The sequence below is a fragment of the Zea mays genome, unplaced genomic scaffold (assembly GCF_902167145.1).
Source record: "Zea mays cultivar B73 unplaced genomic scaffold, Zm-B73-REFERENCE-NAM-5.0 scaffold_221, whole genome shotgun sequence".
In the NCBI taxonomy this organism is placed as follows: domain Eukaryota; kingdom Viridiplantae; phylum Streptophyta; class Magnoliopsida; order Poales; family Poaceae; genus Zea; species Zea mays.
The window spans coordinates 58,710-75,140 of NW_023366840.1; the positions used below are offsets into that span (position 1 = coordinate 58,710).

General features: G+C 46.5%; 1 protein-coding gene across 1 annotated transcript in view; it reads left to right on the forward strand.

The window, feature by feature from the left end:
- The window catches only part of LOC118474113 (NPC intracellular cholesterol transporter 1-like), a 33,399-nt gene extending 18,449 nt beyond the window's left edge, over positions 1-14,950 (forward strand). The window contains exons 9-16 of the mRNA XM_035963701.1: positions 8,332-8,425; positions 11,379-11,415; positions 11,511-11,568; positions 12,751-12,861; positions 13,314-13,381; positions 14,078-14,144; positions 14,232-14,300; positions 14,382-14,950. Coding sequence (XP_035819594.1) covers positions 8,332-8,425; positions 11,379-11,415; positions 11,511-11,568; positions 12,751-12,861; positions 13,314-13,381; positions 14,078-14,144; positions 14,232-14,300; positions 14,382-14,471 — 594 coding nt within the window. The 3' untranslated portion in view covers positions 14,472-14,950. The remainder of the gene's footprint in view (positions 1-8,331; positions 8,426-11,378; positions 11,416-11,510; positions 11,569-12,750; positions 12,862-13,313; positions 13,382-14,077; positions 14,145-14,231; positions 14,301-14,381) is intronic.
- Positions 14,951-16,431: the final 1,481 nt, after the last annotated feature.

Here is a 16,431-nt window from a genome sequence, read left to right on the forward strand (position 1 = left end):
TAATTGTGCGCGACAATTCTGGGGTTGTCGGCTGGCTGCGCCCGTGCCATTCTCTCTCTGGTAGCCTTCGTTTCGGGCAGTCTTTGGTTTGGTGGGCGCAGTCTTCGCCATGGAAGAGGCAGTAGAATCGGCGCGGCGGTTGCGCACGCCCTCGGCCCCTACCACGAGTGCCATTTCCGCGGCCCTGGGGGGATATTCCTGGCGGCGAGGGGGGTCAGCAGCGGGATGCTGGTTGGCGATGTTGTGCACTTGCTGCTGGTTGCGGCCGTCTCGACCGGAGTCTGGCTGCGGAGTCCTTGTCCACGTGCGGCTGGACTGTGGGGCATCTTTTGGCTTCCTTTGGGACTCAATCTTGCGCTGGTGGAGTTCTTCGGATCTGGCGTACTTTTCAAACAACTGATATAACTCCTGGAGGCTCTTTGGCGGATCTCTGATGCAGTGGCTGTAAAGGACGCCAGCGCGAAGGCCACTGATAGCATAGTGGATGGCAATCTGGTCATCGACTGAGGGCAGCTGTGATTTGAGTGTTAAAAATTTGCGGTAATACTCCCTCAGAGTCTCCTTTTCCAGCTGCTTGCATAGCGAGAGTTCGGCCAGGGCGTCGGTGTCTGGGCGGTACCCTTGGAAGTTGAGCAGGAACTTGTCCCGGAGACTTCTCCAGGAATCAATGGACAGCGGAGGCAACCTGGTGAACCAGGTGAGTGCCGGACCCTCGAGGGCGATGATGAAAGACTTCGCCATTGTGGCGTCGTCCCCTCCGGAAGATGCAACGGCGACCTGATAACTCATTATGTATTGAGCCGGGTCGGTGCTGCCGTTGTACTTGGGATAGGTCCCTGCCCGGAAGTTAGCTGGCCAAGGCGTTACTTGCAGGTGTGGCGCCAGGGGACTTCGCTCATCGAGATAGTTGACCCTTGGAACGGCGCGGCGTGCGGGAAGGTGAAGTCGCGCTGGGGGAAACGCGGGTCCTCCGGTTGCGCGCGGTGTTGCAGGGGGGGGCCATGCTGCAGGCCGAAGTGGCCTTCGCGCGTGTCTTCGAGTTGTGCGCGCTGCTGGGGGGTGCCTCGTGCTGCAGGCCGGGATGGCCTTCGCGCTGCATCAGCGCAATCTCCCGCTCGAGTTCTTGGGCCTTCTGCTCTTCGTCGCGTATCATTTGCCGCACTTTGGCTAGTGCGGACACACGCTGGCGCTTGGCCTCCAGTATCTCCTTCTGCCTCTGGAGATTGCGGTTCTTGAGGCGCAGGGCGCGCAGCTGTAGCTGTTCTTCTGCTGAGACGCCGAGGACTTCACCGTCCTCGGTGAGGTCTGCGCCCTCCGGTGGTGCGAAGCCTGAGGGCAGCTGCGGTTGTCCTTCAGGGTCGCAGGTGCGGAGGGTGTCGTCTTCACAGGCGCGAGGAACGTTGTCTTCAGTGGCCTCTTGGTGGGTGGAGTGGGTGAGGGCGAGGGCCTTGCCCTTTCTTGCGGCGAGCAGTGCTGCCTTCGCAGCCTCGTCAGCCTTCGGGTTAGCTCTCTTGGGTGCCATCGCAGGTGGTTTTCTCGTAGCACGAACGGTGGGCGCCAAATGTTGGAACTTGCTCTCGGTTGCAAGGGGATCCAACAAGGGTGAACAGTGGTGTCAACAGGGCACACGCGCTAGATGGCAAAAGCTCTGTTAATCTGGCCTCTCACGGCACTGTGCAGGGGTATTTATAGGTACCTGAGCGCGCAGCGCCTTGAGCTAAGGACGCATGTGCCCTCAGCTACCTAGATTATCCCCAGAATATTCCCATAAAGCGGGGTTACAGACCGTAATTACAGGGATGTCTTTACAAATTAGGCCCGTATAGCACGGCGGCCACGCGGGGCCCGTAACGATGGGCCGGATCACACGTGGGCCTCTGAGCTGGACGAGGCTGCACTGTGGGATGCCCTTCGTCGCCAGTCTTCGTCTGGTGCGGTACATGCGAAGGGTGTCCCTGCCTGTTTTGTCTCCGTTAGCTCAGCTGCTGCAGCGAAGACTTCGAGCGGAGGGTGACGGCTTTGCCTTCGCCCCAACAGTTGGATTCACCAAATTCATGAGGATTCACCAAATTCATGATGGCACTTCAACCTAATTCTTGCCTCAGAGGATAAGAACAATGACAACATTAATAGAGCTATGATGGATCGGTTCCTGCATTATCGCTTTTGGCCACAGTGAGGAGGCCTTCTCTCTTGTGCTTGTTCTATTCTTTTTTGGACCCTCTTTTCCTTCTTAATATAATGACGCACGGTAGTCAGGAGAACCGATGTCGTAGGATGGGAGGCACTCGGGGACTGACCCGGCCACAGTGAGGGATCGGGCCGGCGGCGGCTGCACAGAGGGAGGAGCCGGCGGCGGCTGGAGAGGAAAGGGCAGCCGGCAGCGGCTGGAGAGGGGAGGGAGGAAAAAAATGGCTCTATGCCATGTGGGAAATCCTAACCCTAACTTGGGGTTGGGTTATGTATTTAATTGACATGAGTTAACTAGGCCTGGCCCATTACACAGAGGTGAGAGTAAATACATGGGGAGAACCCAAACCCTAAACGGGATTCTAACACCTGGTACCATCCGGACTGTTCTGACTCTGGCTCTCTTACGAGCTTGTCCAGTAAATCAGCTTGCCGTCAAGAATGCCTTCCTCCATGGCACTCTGACGGAGACGGTGTATTGCACTCAGTCGGTCGGCTTTGTGGACCCGACGCACCACGACATGGTCTGCAAGCTCAATTGGTCCCTCTACGACCTCAAGCAGGCGCCCCGAGCTTGGTACAATCGCTTTGCCACCTTCTTGATTTCACAGGGCTTCATCGAGGCCAAGACGGACACCTCCTTGTTCGTCTTTCGCCACAGTCTGGATACTGCATACCTCCTCTACGTCGACGACATAGTCCTCACGACCTCCTCTCCCAACCTAATACGGCGCATCATCTCCTCTCTCCATCAGGAGTTCGCGATGAAGGATCTGGGTGAGCTACACCACTTCCTAGGGATCACCGCCGAGCACCGGCCCTAGGGCCTGTTCCTCCACCAGCGCCAGTACACCATCAATAACTTCGAGCGCACTGGCATGGCTGATTGTAAGCCCTACACGACTCCGGTGGACACTTAGGGCAAGGTCTCCTCCGATGATGGCCCTCCGATAGCTGATCCGACCAGCTATTGGAGTCTCGCCGGGGCCCTGCAGTACCTCGTCTTCACTCGCCCCGACATCACCTACGTCGTCCAGCAGGTGTGCCTCAATATGCACGCCCCACGGGAGCCACATCTCACCGCTATGAAGCGGATCCCGCGATACCTCTGGGGCACCACCGAGTTCGGCCTCCTCCTTCGACGGTCTACTACCACCGACCTCGTTGTCTACACCGATGCCGACTAGGTCGGCTATCCTGACACGCGTCGGTCCACCTTCGGTTTCGCTGTGTTCCACGACGACAGCCTCATCTCCTGGTCCTTGAAGCGGCAGCCTGTCGTCTCCCGCTCTAGCGCCGGGGTTGAGTACCGCGTTGTGGCTAACGGCGTCGCCGAGGCGGCGTGGCTTCGTCAGCTCCTCCAGGAGCTGGACAGTCCGCTGACGCGGAGCGCCCTTGTCTACTTTGACAACATCAGTGCCATGTACCTCTCCACCAACCCCGTACAACATCAGTGCACGAAGCATGTCGAGCTCGATCTCCACTTCGTCCAAGAGCGTGTCGGTGATGTGCGGGTTCTCCATGTCCCGACCACTTCTCGGTTCGTCGACATCTTCACCAAGGGCCTCCCTACATCGGTGTTTGAGGAGTTTCGGTCCAGTCTCAACATCTGTCGTGGCTAGAGTTTCGACTACGGGGGGTGTTAGAGTTATTTGTGGCCTTGTACTGTAATGGGGTGTTTCCTGTGGAATGGGCTTAGGCCCAACAACTATATTATAAACATATCTCTCCCTACCCTAGTTAGGGTTAGGGTTTCTAGCCCACTAACATAAAGTCTAGAGCCCCCTTGAGCTGGATGGTCTTGGCATTTTGGATCTTGAACGCATGAGTTGGGCTTTGCAGATCAGATGGCTTTGGTTGAGTAAGATTGAAGCTTCTAAGGAGTGGTCTGGACTTGAAATTCTGCCACATAAAAACGCTATAGCTATCTTTTCCATGGCTGTTACAACTTCTGTGGGAAATGGTCAACACATCTTATCCTGGACCGATAGATGGTTTATGGAAGGTAGTCTTGCTGACATTGCTCCGACGATATCTGAGATAGTTCCTTCCAGGCTAAAGAAGATGCAAACAGTTGATCAAGGTTTGGTCGATCGTAGTTGGACTAATGATATCCAAGGGAACCTGTCATTGGTTGGCTACTATGAATTATTTCAACTCTGTGGTGGCTTACATGAAGCTAAGCTCTCCACTCAAGAAGACCGACACTTTTGGATATTCTCAAGTAATGGAAAATACACCTCTAAGTTGGCTTTTTGATGTTCTTGTAAGGTTCTATTAGCTTTGAACACTAGAGACAGATCTGGAAATCTTGGGCTCCTCCTAAGTGCAAATTTTTGGTTGGCTTCTCGAAATCGGTGGCAAAAAGGGGCCTTCCTCATCTGGAGCATTGTGTGCTCTATGATCAGGAGGAAGATGTGCAAAACAATTCTTACTAGTTGTGTCTTCACCAGAGAATTCTAGTTCAGAGTTTTCTCCAACCTTGGGCTAGCTTCTAGAGCACCTAATCAGTCGACCTACAGCTTCGTCGATTGGTGGAAGCGCTCAACTAAGCGTTTGACAAAGCCGATTAGAAAAGGGGTCAACACACTAGTAATTTTAGGGCCATGGTGCTACGAAGCATAGAAATGCAATTGTATTTGATGAGGCTAGGCCTTGTGTGCAAGTTGCTCTTAGGTGCTTTGAGGAGGAACGCCATCTCTAATGTTTCACAGGCTGCAAGCCCTTGGTCATGGGCCTGGTGTAAGCTAGGTCTACATATCTGGTCGATATGGGCCATGTCTTCTATTAAGAACCTAATGTGGGCACCTGGTACTACCACGACTTCACCCTCCGCGCTGACACACTAGGCCCGCCCACCACACCGCGCAAAAAAATAGTGCAGAGCGTGCACTCGAACCCACACCCCCCCTACTCCAGAAATTTGGGGTTAACCACCAAACCACATTGAACTTAGTGTTTGAGTGAACTTTATCAAAACAGGAGATGCAAATACGACTTTCTTTCATGCGCAAGCCAGGTTCAGGAAAAAGAAGAACTTTATTCATACACTGATGGTTGACGAGAACATTGTTTCTTCTCAAGAGGCTAAACAGCAGGTTATGTTTTAGTTTTATAAGGATCTGATTGGTAAAGTGTTTGAGCGAAATTTTAGTCTTAACCTTGCTAATTTTCACAAAGGCAATTTGGAGCTCTCGCATTTTGATAATCCCATATCTTTGGAGGAAATTAATTGTGCTATTTTAAGTCTTCCTAATGATAAAGCCCCTGGACCTGACGGTTTCACAGGGCGCTTTTATAAATGCTGTTGGGATATAATCAAATGGGACCTACTGGCTGCAATCTTAATTCTCCAACAAGGATCCCCTGGAAGGCCTAGCATATATTACTCTCATTCCAAAACATGTTGAGGCTATTCTTCCGGGAGATTTTAGACCAATCAGCCTAGTTCACAGCTTTGCTAAACTTATCACTAAAATCCTGGCTAACAGATTAGCTCCTAAACTGGATAAAATGGTTAGCACAAATCAAAGTGCCTTCATTCGGGGTAGATGTATTCATGATAACTTTATTATGGTCAGTCAAACTGTCAAGATGCTGCACCATAAGAAAATCCCTGCTATTTTCTTGAAGCTAGACATTAAAAAGGCCTTTGACTCAGTGCATTGGGCATTTCTTCTGGAAATTCTTCGACATTTGGGTTTTGGACAGGTTTGGTGCGATCTGATTTTGAACTTACTATGGACTTCTTCCACTCAAGTTCTTGTTAATGGAGTGCCTGGACAGCCTATAAAACTCAAGCGTGGGTTGAGACAAGGCGATCCTCTGTCTCCCTTTTTATTCATCTTAGTCATGGATGTTCTTAATAGTCTATTCATCAGGGCAGATGAGTGTGGATTATTACATCCCCTTGCTGGCAGAAGCATTAGCCAAAGGGTTTCAATGTTCGCAGATGATGTTGCTGTTTTTGTAAAACCAGTTTCTCGGGACTTAGTGGTGGTCAGAGAAATTTTGAGGTGTTTTGGTGTTGCCACAGGTCTTCAAACTAACTTGCAAAAAAGTTTCTCCTACCCAGTTCAGTGCAATTCTGAGAGAACTGTGTTGGCTGTTCAGACCTTGGGGTGTGCCTAAAAAAACTTTCCCACAACCTATCTTGGTCTCCCTCTGAGCAGCAAAAAACTTAGTGCTAAAGACCTCGCTCACTGGATAGAGAAAATTGCTGCCATGCTTCCAGGATGGAAGGCTGAACTTTTAAATCTTGCGGGGAGAATCACTCTTATCAAATCTGTACTCTCTACCATCCCAGTTTACTTATTTACTGCTCTTAATGCTCCTAAATGGGTTATAAAAGCCATTGATAAAATTCAACGGAACTTCTTATGGAAAGGAAGAAAGGAGGCTAGAGGAGGTAACTGCCTTGTATCTTAGGATAAAATCACTCGGCCTCTTGATTTGGGGGGGTCTTGGAATTCCTAATCTCCAAAAGATGAACTGGGCCCTACAATTGCGATGGCTTTGGCTACAAAAAACTGCTCCTTCTAAGCCTTGGGGTGGCCTGGATCTTAAAATATCATCCCAGGCCCGTGCTTTATTTCAGGTTGCAGTGTCTACCACTATTGGTAATGGTATTTCAACTTTCTTTTGCAAAGATAAGTGGATTCATGGGTATTCTATTATGGATATAGCTCCCCTTATTGCTGCTGCAGTTCCGAAGAAATTTAAAGATGTAAGGACTGTGCAGCAGGCCCTTACCTCTCACTTCTAGGTTCATGATATCCAGAGGAATCTCTCTCTGGCTGAGATTGAACAATATTTACAATTATGGGAGGTAATTGATTCTTTTCAGCTTCAAAATTCAAATGATCAACATGTGTGGATTTTTTAGCAGCAATGGACTGTATACCTCCAAATCTGCCTATAGAGCTTTTTTCATTGGAGCGGAATCCTTTGAGCCCTGAAAAAGAATTTGGAAGAGCTGGGCAGCCCCTAAGTATAAGGTTTTTGTTTGGCTGGCCATAAACAATAAATGTTGGACAGCTGACAGACTCAAAAAAAGAGGGCTTGATCATCCTGAAAATTGTGTTTTATGTGACCAAGAGGACGAAACTGTGTAGCATATTTTATCTAATTGCGTCTTCACAAGGCAGTTTTGGCATAGTATCTTTACTCCAATTGATCTCTCTTCTGTGGGTCCTAAAAGAAGAGATTTAGACTTTGCTGAATGGTGGAGAAAGACTTCATCTAGGATTCCTAAGAGCAAAAGAAAGGGGTTTAATAGTATGGTAATCCTTGGGGCTTGGAGTATTTGGAAGCAGCGAAACAGGTGTGTTTTTGATGGTGCTCGACCCTGCCTTTCTACCTTAGAAGACGGATTTAAGGACGAGATGAGATTATGGGTTGCTGCTGGAGCCAGGAACCTGCGCTCTCTTTTCAACCCTGGATAAAGTAAAGTCTTGAAGCCTATTGAAAGACTGGGGTGTTAGTGTGTTGTATGTGTCTGTGTTGTGTGTGATTTTGTGGATGTGAGTGTGTGTTTTTGTTTTGTGTGTGTTCTGTTTGTCCCGGACCTCAGGCCTTTTTTACTCTATTTTAATTCAATGATACGCAGCCCTCCTGCGTATTCGAAAAAAAGATACCCCCTTCGTCCCAGTGTATAAGGTGTAATCACCTCTGGTTCAAAGATCAAGAAATATATTTAATTTTCTCTATACCACTGCATCGATATACGTATGCATAGGGAGAACACGCCTTATATTGTGGGGATAAGAACAAAAAGTGGTAACCGTAGCAAAGCACGGGCAACTGACTAGTATATTCTATAAGTATGAGCTAAAAGAGATGTAAGTTTGTCCCCTATTTTATCTCGGGTAGGGGATGTAGATTGTATCGGACTTTTTCTCTCTTCTTAATATAATGATACACAACTCCTTTGCATATTAAAAAAAGATAATGAATTTATTTGAACTTGTAGTTGTTAATATTGTTTTTCTAAATTCTTGGTCACTGTTAGAGAAGTTGTAATTAGGGCAAAGCTAAAGTGATCTGTAATTTGGAACTGGGGGAGTATTTCACAAGGGTTGCTTCTGAGAATTTTTTAAGTTGTGCTTTCTAACAACCCTCTGGTATATCTTATTCACGCAGATGAAAATTTTCCCATATTCCGTGTTCTATATATTTTTTGAGCAATACCTGAGCGTGTGGAAGACAGCTATCATGAACATATGTGTTTGCCTTGGTAAGTAACTAAATCCGCTATTTGTTAATTTATTTAGTTTTGTCTTATGACATAGGAGTATTTGTTACACAGTTATCCTGATTCATGAATTTTCACCCAGTATAACTATTGATATAAAAGAGAGCTAATATATTCAATTAGTATCCTAATATAAATACACAGCATAGATCGTTCCTGCTAGACTGTCATATGATTGTTTACTCGAATTAGTTTATCAGATTGCACAGAAGGGTTGTTGAGTGCCAGTTGATAGAACTGGTTTTATGATCCATTGCACTGGTATTGGTAGAGTACTAGAGTGAGCTTCCATTGAATTGATTGCTACTTGTTAGTCGTTCAGACAGTATTTATGAAACTTCCTGTTATGTTTCTTGAAGAAACTAGTGAGTTCCTTACCCAGCTTTGGCGGACCTGGAGAGAGAGGTCCCAGTCAGGTTATGAACAGTTGCACAATGTTCTGGCCGAAGCTGTCCCATCCAGCTAGGCTTCTAGCTGAATCTTTCTTACAGTGTTACTTTTGAACAAATGAATGCTATATATTTTCTTCAGTTCTTCACTAAACAACAAGTTTCCACTCCATTTATAGCCTAGATGAAAACGAAAGTAATACATCAACACTACAAAAAAGGGGTAAATATTTTATTCCACATGGTTTTTTGCTCCACATATTTTCTTAATTTTGAATTACCTGCTAGACATAATCATATAATGAAGTGGTAAGAAATTTATTGCGTTTTGAAAGCAGCAATGCTTGTTGGATTGATTGGGTTGGAACCATGTACATGTAATATGTATAGGGAGGAATTCATCTGTTTGTAGAAACAGAACCAGATATGATTACCTCCCTAATCCTAATCCTAATCCAATCACAGCTAAGGCTGGCCGGCTAGATATGGTCATATATGTTGAAGAGTGAACTGTTTTATGTATTGCATAGAGGAGGACTACAATATATAGAGACACAGGAAACCCTAACCCTAATGGGCCGGCAGCCTAACAGTGGTGCCGACCCACATACACTCACACACACAGTCTAACATCCCCCCGCAGTCGCAACGGGGGCACCACACACGATGAGACTGGAGTAGATGCCGAAGGTAGGAGCCGACGGGTTGAAATCCCCCCGCAGTCGCAGCGTCGTGATGGTGCGAAAGTTGAGGCTGGAGTAGAGACTAGAGACCGTTGTGTGCTGCAAGAAGACGATAGCCCCTAGATGCCGAGGTAGCCGAAGTCGAGGTGGTCGCTGTCGGGAGACACCTAGCAGAAGCCTGATCTTCGGGAGGGGTCGACGTTCGAGCGTCAACGATCGGCGGGGCGACGCAACAAAAGAGCACCAGCAGGCCAAGGACCTTTTTGCTTCGTCGGTCGTCCGGTCGTCGAGGATCCCCGCCAGGGAGGCCGGCGGCAGCGCACGCGTCTGCGCCGGTCAGGGTGTCCGCACCCGCGGTAGAATAGAAAGGGAACGACGGATCCGGCCGGGAAGGCCACGGCAGCGACGGATCTAGCCGGGAAGACGCGATCCGGCCAAAGGGACGGCGGATCGAGCCGGGATGGTCGCAGCAACGGGGATCCGACCGGGAAGGCCGCGGCAGCGACGGATCCAACGAAGGCGATGAAGGGGTGGGCGGCGGGGCGGGTCCAGCCGGGCAGGGGCTTGCGTCGGACCTGGCAAGGGGTGTTGACTGCACTGTGACGGGAGAAGTTCGAAGGGTGGCGCTACTTGGTGCTGCTGGTCGAGGTGATCGACACTAGGGAGAGAACGTCGGCGCGCGCTCGCATGCTCGCGGATCTAGCGACGCAGACACAGGGGCGCGCAGATCCGGTGGCGCGGCTTGGGAGGCCGGGGAAGGGGGGGTGCCCACGGCCAGTGAGGCGGCATGCGTGCAGCCAGGGAAGGGGAGGGGCTGGCCGGCATGAGGGGAGGGGCGGCCACGACGCCGGGCTGCAGGGAAGGGGCGGCCGCGGGGAGGTCCAGCGGCTGGGAGATAGGAGGGGGCGCTGGATGGAGGAGGAAGGAGGTCCCTGCGTCCATGGAGTTGGGAGGTCGCCGGACCTGGGCGCTCCCTGGCCAAGGGCTGGGAAGAGCAGGGGGAAGGCCGACGTTGAGGGAGGAGCTCGCAGGGGAGACGCCATGGACGGAGAACAGGAGCTCGGCTTAGGGCCTAGCGTGGTCGAGCAGAGCCGGAGGAAGCTGGGCGCCATGGGAGCTCCAAACCTTGGGGGAAGATGGAGATGGGAGGTCGCGGCAGGCGAGCGTGCACCCAGCCCGCGCGTGCGCCCTCCGGAATCTGGCCCGCCGCCGGCGCCGCTGCGCTCAGTCGCCGCGTCTCCAAGCGGGCTCGGGCGCAGCCATGGCGCAGGCCCTGGCGCAGACCCGTGGCCTCCGGCCAGGCGCGGCCCAGCGCGAGTGCGGCCTGGGGAAGGGGAGCCGCCGGCGGGAGGGGAGAGGCGGGCGCTGCGCGCAGGGGCGGCGGCGCGTAGGAAGGCCGCGGACGCCGAGCGCGAACGGCCGCCGTCAGGGGAGGCAGCAGGCGCGGGTGGGTAGGTGCCGCCCCGGGAGGGAGGAGCCTCTCGGGGACGGCGGCGGGGAAGCCTGTGGGGTGGGAGGCGTCCGCTGGAAAACCCTAAACCTAATCCTCTGATACCATGTTGAAGAGTGAACTGTTTTATGTATTGCATAGAGGGGGACTACAATATATAGAGACACAGGAAACCCTAACCCTAATGGGCCGGCAGCCCAACAGTGGTGCCGGCCCACATACACTCACACACACAGTCTAACATCCCCCCGCAGTTGCAATGGGGGCACCACACACGATGAGATTGGAGTAGGTACCGAAGGTAGGAGCCGACGGGTTGAAAATATCGACACACGGCCCAGGTCCAGGCCCAATAATATGCACGCCTATAATACATTTAATCTGATCATGATCATTGTGCAAAAAAATTGCAGGTACCATTTTTGTTGTTTGCTTCATAGTTACCAGCAGGTCAGCTGAGTCCATTCATAATCCTAGTGCCAGCTATTTCCAATTTGTACTCTATTTATTATATCCTTACATTCATTATCTTCTCTTGGTTTCAGTTTATGGGCTTCAGCAATAATTTTAACTGTGCTAGCAATGATAGTCTTGGATATGATGGTATGTTTGATGTTCTTTTAAGAATGCATACTCTTGGAGTTTGAATACATTTGAGAACTGTGTAGCTTAATTATTTACTCCTAGTGAGTTTATAATGTACATACCAGATTTGAAGTATGCTATTAAACAAACCTCCTAAATTATAGGACTCACCCATTGGTGAAGCCTGTGGATGTGTTACCTAGCTATGCTACAACTTGTAATAATCATGCTGAAATATATTTTTTTATCTCGAATACGCAAGCGAGATGTATATCATTGTATTAAGAAGAGAAGAGAGTCCGAAACAGACTTCACCCTCTACCCGGACCCAGTAGAGGGTTGCCAAAACAAAACAAGCCCTATAGCTGACCTCTGTCCTAGACCCTGAACTTGACCTAGAGCTTGTTGGTTATCAACTCCTGCAAGATACCAAAAACAACCTTTATGAGAAGCGGAGAGCCGACTACATACAAGGACACTTCCTATCAAAAACTATAGCATTCCTATGTTTCCAAAGCATCCAAGCACCCAATATTATCACCGAATTGACAATTTTCTGTCACTGAAATATAAAAATGCAACCTTTATGATTGAATCTAGAAAAGTGTCCCTTTTCATCACCTGCCATTACTGGCATGTACTGCGCTCCTAGGTATTTTTGTATATAATTATCCCTCCGTCCCAATTTATAATTTGTTTGACTTTTTTGTGCCAAGTTTGACCGTCTCATCTTATTCAATTTTTTTTGAAAAAACAGAAAATTTAAAGACATACTTAAAGTATATTATATGCTAAACAATATCACAGTATTGTTTTCCTAGATGGATTCTTTCCTAGGGGCTTTCCTGGCAGTGTGGGGTTTTTTTGTTTTCCTAGATGGATTCCTTCTTATATGCGTGTTTCTGGCCCCCGTGAGGGGTCTTTTGCATTGGGCCTTCCTTTAGACTCTGGTTTCTTTTTCTTCTTAATATAATGAGGTATAAGATGAGCCTGTCAAACTTAGGATAAAAAAGTCAAACAAAATATAAGTTGGAACGGAGGAAGTATATATATAACCTTTATAACCTTAGTTTATATGATGATAGGGAACTACAGTACAATTTTACGCCCCTAGTAATGATATTCATTCCATCTCTTGCAATGCTAAATTACCGTTTACTCTAATTTTTATTTTCCTTTTTGTCCTGAAATTGTTGGCAGGGGGTGATGGCCATCCTTGGTATTCAGCTCAATGCAATTTCTGTTGTAAACCTTGTTATGTCGATAGGAATTGCTGTCGAGTTCTGTGTTCATATCACGCATGCCTTTATGGTAGGTTCATTGTACATTTGGAAATATCAGTCCCAATTCTTTGATTTTTGCTGAGTTATGTGATCATTGGAAAGTTCTAACCCTAACATCTTCGTACTGCATTTGAAGAATCTAAAAGGTTTGGCATGAAGATGCCACACTTTTCAGTCCATTTCCTCTGTACTTTGTTTCACATAATTTCACTTGTCATGAAACCTGTCGAGCAGTATTTGCATTTTAATTAAATATATTTTGTGACTTTGTGTACAGTCTGCATAAGTTCCCATAGCAAGGAACAGGATAATTCTAATGCTACACAATCCATTCAAACAGAACTGCATAGCTGCTTGGTTCTGATACAATTACAAATGTACTTCTAAACAAAATATATTTACCTTAAGTGTCTGTGGGTTGTTCTTTTCCACAGCACACACACCATGACTTAACACTTAGTTTCTCTTATTGTTTTATAGATTGGCACTGGGGACAAAGAAACTCGTGCAAGGCAGGCTCTATCCACGATGGGTGCGTCTGTATTCAGGTTAGAGATTGCATTCTCCTAAGGAAATAAGAAACAGGAAGAAGATTAAGCTTTAATCGGTGGAATACTTTAAGGTCCCGTTTGTTTTCTTTCATTTTGAGGAACTGAAATCTTACTAATGGAATAGGCTATTTTTTTTAGAATGTGACATTCCACCACTTTCCAAAGTTATCATATAAGCCTATCTCAAATTTATGGGGCGAGAGATGGAAATTGATTCTATAGATTTACATGCTATTTTTCCGATGTACAACTTATAACACACTCTTCTAATTGCTTTGCTATAATATAAATATAGTATATAACTATCTCTCTCATATGATTTAGGATAATATACAAATATATTACATATATAAATATATGAGCTTAATTAGTTTTGTCTAAATTATAATTATTAAAATGGAATTCAATTCCAACAAAACAAACGGGGCCTAATTGATTTTACAACTTATCCTTGGTTGATTGAATTTTCATGTGCATGGGCAATTGTTTTGTACAACAACCCTTAGATGTTAAAAGTTGACTGTTTTGTGCAAGAATCTTAATCTTACAAAAGACTTAAAAACTGTCATCAACTGGGGCTTGCTATATATGCACTTGAGTATAACACTAGGTATATATCTGTGCGTTGCTACGGAATGAATATGATAAAATACATTTATTATCATAGTCTGACACACTTTTTGGCTTTTTCAGTGGAATCACCTTGACCAAACTTGTGGGAGTTATTGTCCTACGTTTTGCGAAATCTGAAGTTTTCGTGGTACCTACTTCTGAATCCACATTGAGCCTAAACTTCCAGCTACATATTAGCTTGAATTGCATATTTATCATATCCATATGACTACAGGTTTATTACTTCCAAATGTATTTGGCACTTGTCATCATTGGATTCCTGCATGGGCTTATCTTCCTACCGGTTAGGATTTAGATAATTCGTCTGGCATATCTTAATTGTTTCTGCAGAATCCCGTAAAAGAACTTCACCGAAATCTTTCAGGTCCTTTTGAGTTTATGTGGCCCTCCTACAAAATGGGCGAAGCCAAAAGAACAAAGTCAGCCACCTTCAGCTTCAAGTGAGCGGACTTGACAGGATTTTATTTGAGTTGGACGGTTACATACTAAAAAATCGAAATAGGCTAGTTTGGTCGGTGTGCGTCCATGTGCTGTCCCAGTGGAGCAGCAGCAGTGAGGCGTACAGCATTTGCTGAAGGTGAAAGCAGTCTTACAGATCTGTAGAAAATGTTGTGCATATCCATGTTAGCAGCCGAACTAGGTTATTTGGTGTTACAGTGCTACACATGGCGGGGAAGGAAACTAAGAGGCGAATTGGGGCTCGGTGTTAACTAGTTGACTGCAGTCCGCTGGTTGTTTAATTTGTGTCACCCAAGCCGAGAGTCGAGACTCGAATAGTTTTGTACTGCTGTTGTTTTGGTATTTGCTGTGGGCATTGAGCTTGTGTCTAAGTTCCATATGCTTGCGAGGCTTGTTTTTATGAGAACATATCTGGTGTATATGGGAGTTTGGTGTACATATTAAATCAATGTCATTTATTAGATCTAACATCTCTAGTTACTTGTTATATTTTATAAATAACATCTTTCACCACTACATTTACCACTTGAGATGATGTTCTTTGCAAAATATGACCTTCCACTACTAAAACCAGAGAATTTGGTTGGCTTTGTTAATTTTTATCGGCTTTAGGACAACAAATGCAAATTAACTAGTTTTATTGACGGCTGCTTAGCCGATAAAAATTAAGCCTAACTTTCATTGGCCATGACAATAGATGATGGTAGTTCATCGGCTTTTTACTAACTTTCATCGGTTACTGATATTGGATGATAGAAGCCAATGAAATATATCACTGGCCTGCACCCACCCTTAATGGAGGGATATCTACCAATGGTAAAAGCATCCTTAGCAGATTTAACATTATCTACTTCATTTTTGCAAGTTTTAAGTTAGGCATTTAAATGAGCAATTTCATCATTTAATTTTGCAATGGTAGAAGCATGATTACTACAAGTATTAAAATCATGGTCTTTACATTTTGCACAAATTGAAACATGCTCAATAGGACTTGCAACATTTAATTTCTCTATTCTAGCATTTAGATAATCATTTAAACTCTTAAGGCTAGTAATAGAGGAGCGATAAGAAAATAATTCAAAAACAAGCATTTCATTATTCTTTATTTCTAAAGCAAGAGACTTTTCTAATTTTACTACTTTATCATGTTCCTCATAAAGTACATCCTCTTGTTTTTCTAGCAATCTATCCTTTTCATTAAGAGTATCAATTAATTCATTAATTTTATCTATCTTTGATCGATCTAAGCTCTTAAAGAGATTGCTATAATCTACATCATCACATTCCTCATCAGTAGAAGAAGTATACTTAGGAATATCATGAGTATGTACCTTCTTTTTCTTTGCCATGAGGCAAGTGTGATGTTCGTTGGGGAAGAGGGAGCACTTATCAAAGGCGGAGGCAGCAAGTCCTTTGTCGTCAGAGTCGGATGAAGAGCAGTCCGAGTCACATTCCTTGCCAATGTGCCTCACCCTTTATCTTCCTGTAAAACTTCTTCTCTTTCTTCCCTTTCTTTTCTGGTACCTGGCCATTTTCATTATCGGGACATTGAGTAATAAAATGACCGGTCTTACCATACTTGAAGCACAAACGCTTTCCTCTTGATTTGCTTTTGTTGGGGTAATCCTTGCGTCCCTTCAATGCGGTCTTGAAGCGCTTTATCACAAGCATCATTTCTTCTTTATTAAGCCCGGCAGCCTCCACTTGTGCTACCTTGTTTGGTATCGTCTTCGTGCTAGTTGTTGCCTTGAGTGCAACGGGTTGCGGCTTATAAAGAGGAAGAGGTATGTTGGCGATGTCGTGACGTACCTTGCTTCTTTAACCATCATGCACCCGCTTACAATTTTGCCAAGAATTTCTTCGGGTGACATCTTGGTGTACCTGGGGTTTTCACGAATAAAGTTAACAAGATGAGGATCAATTACAGTGAATGACCTTAACATGAGGCACACGAT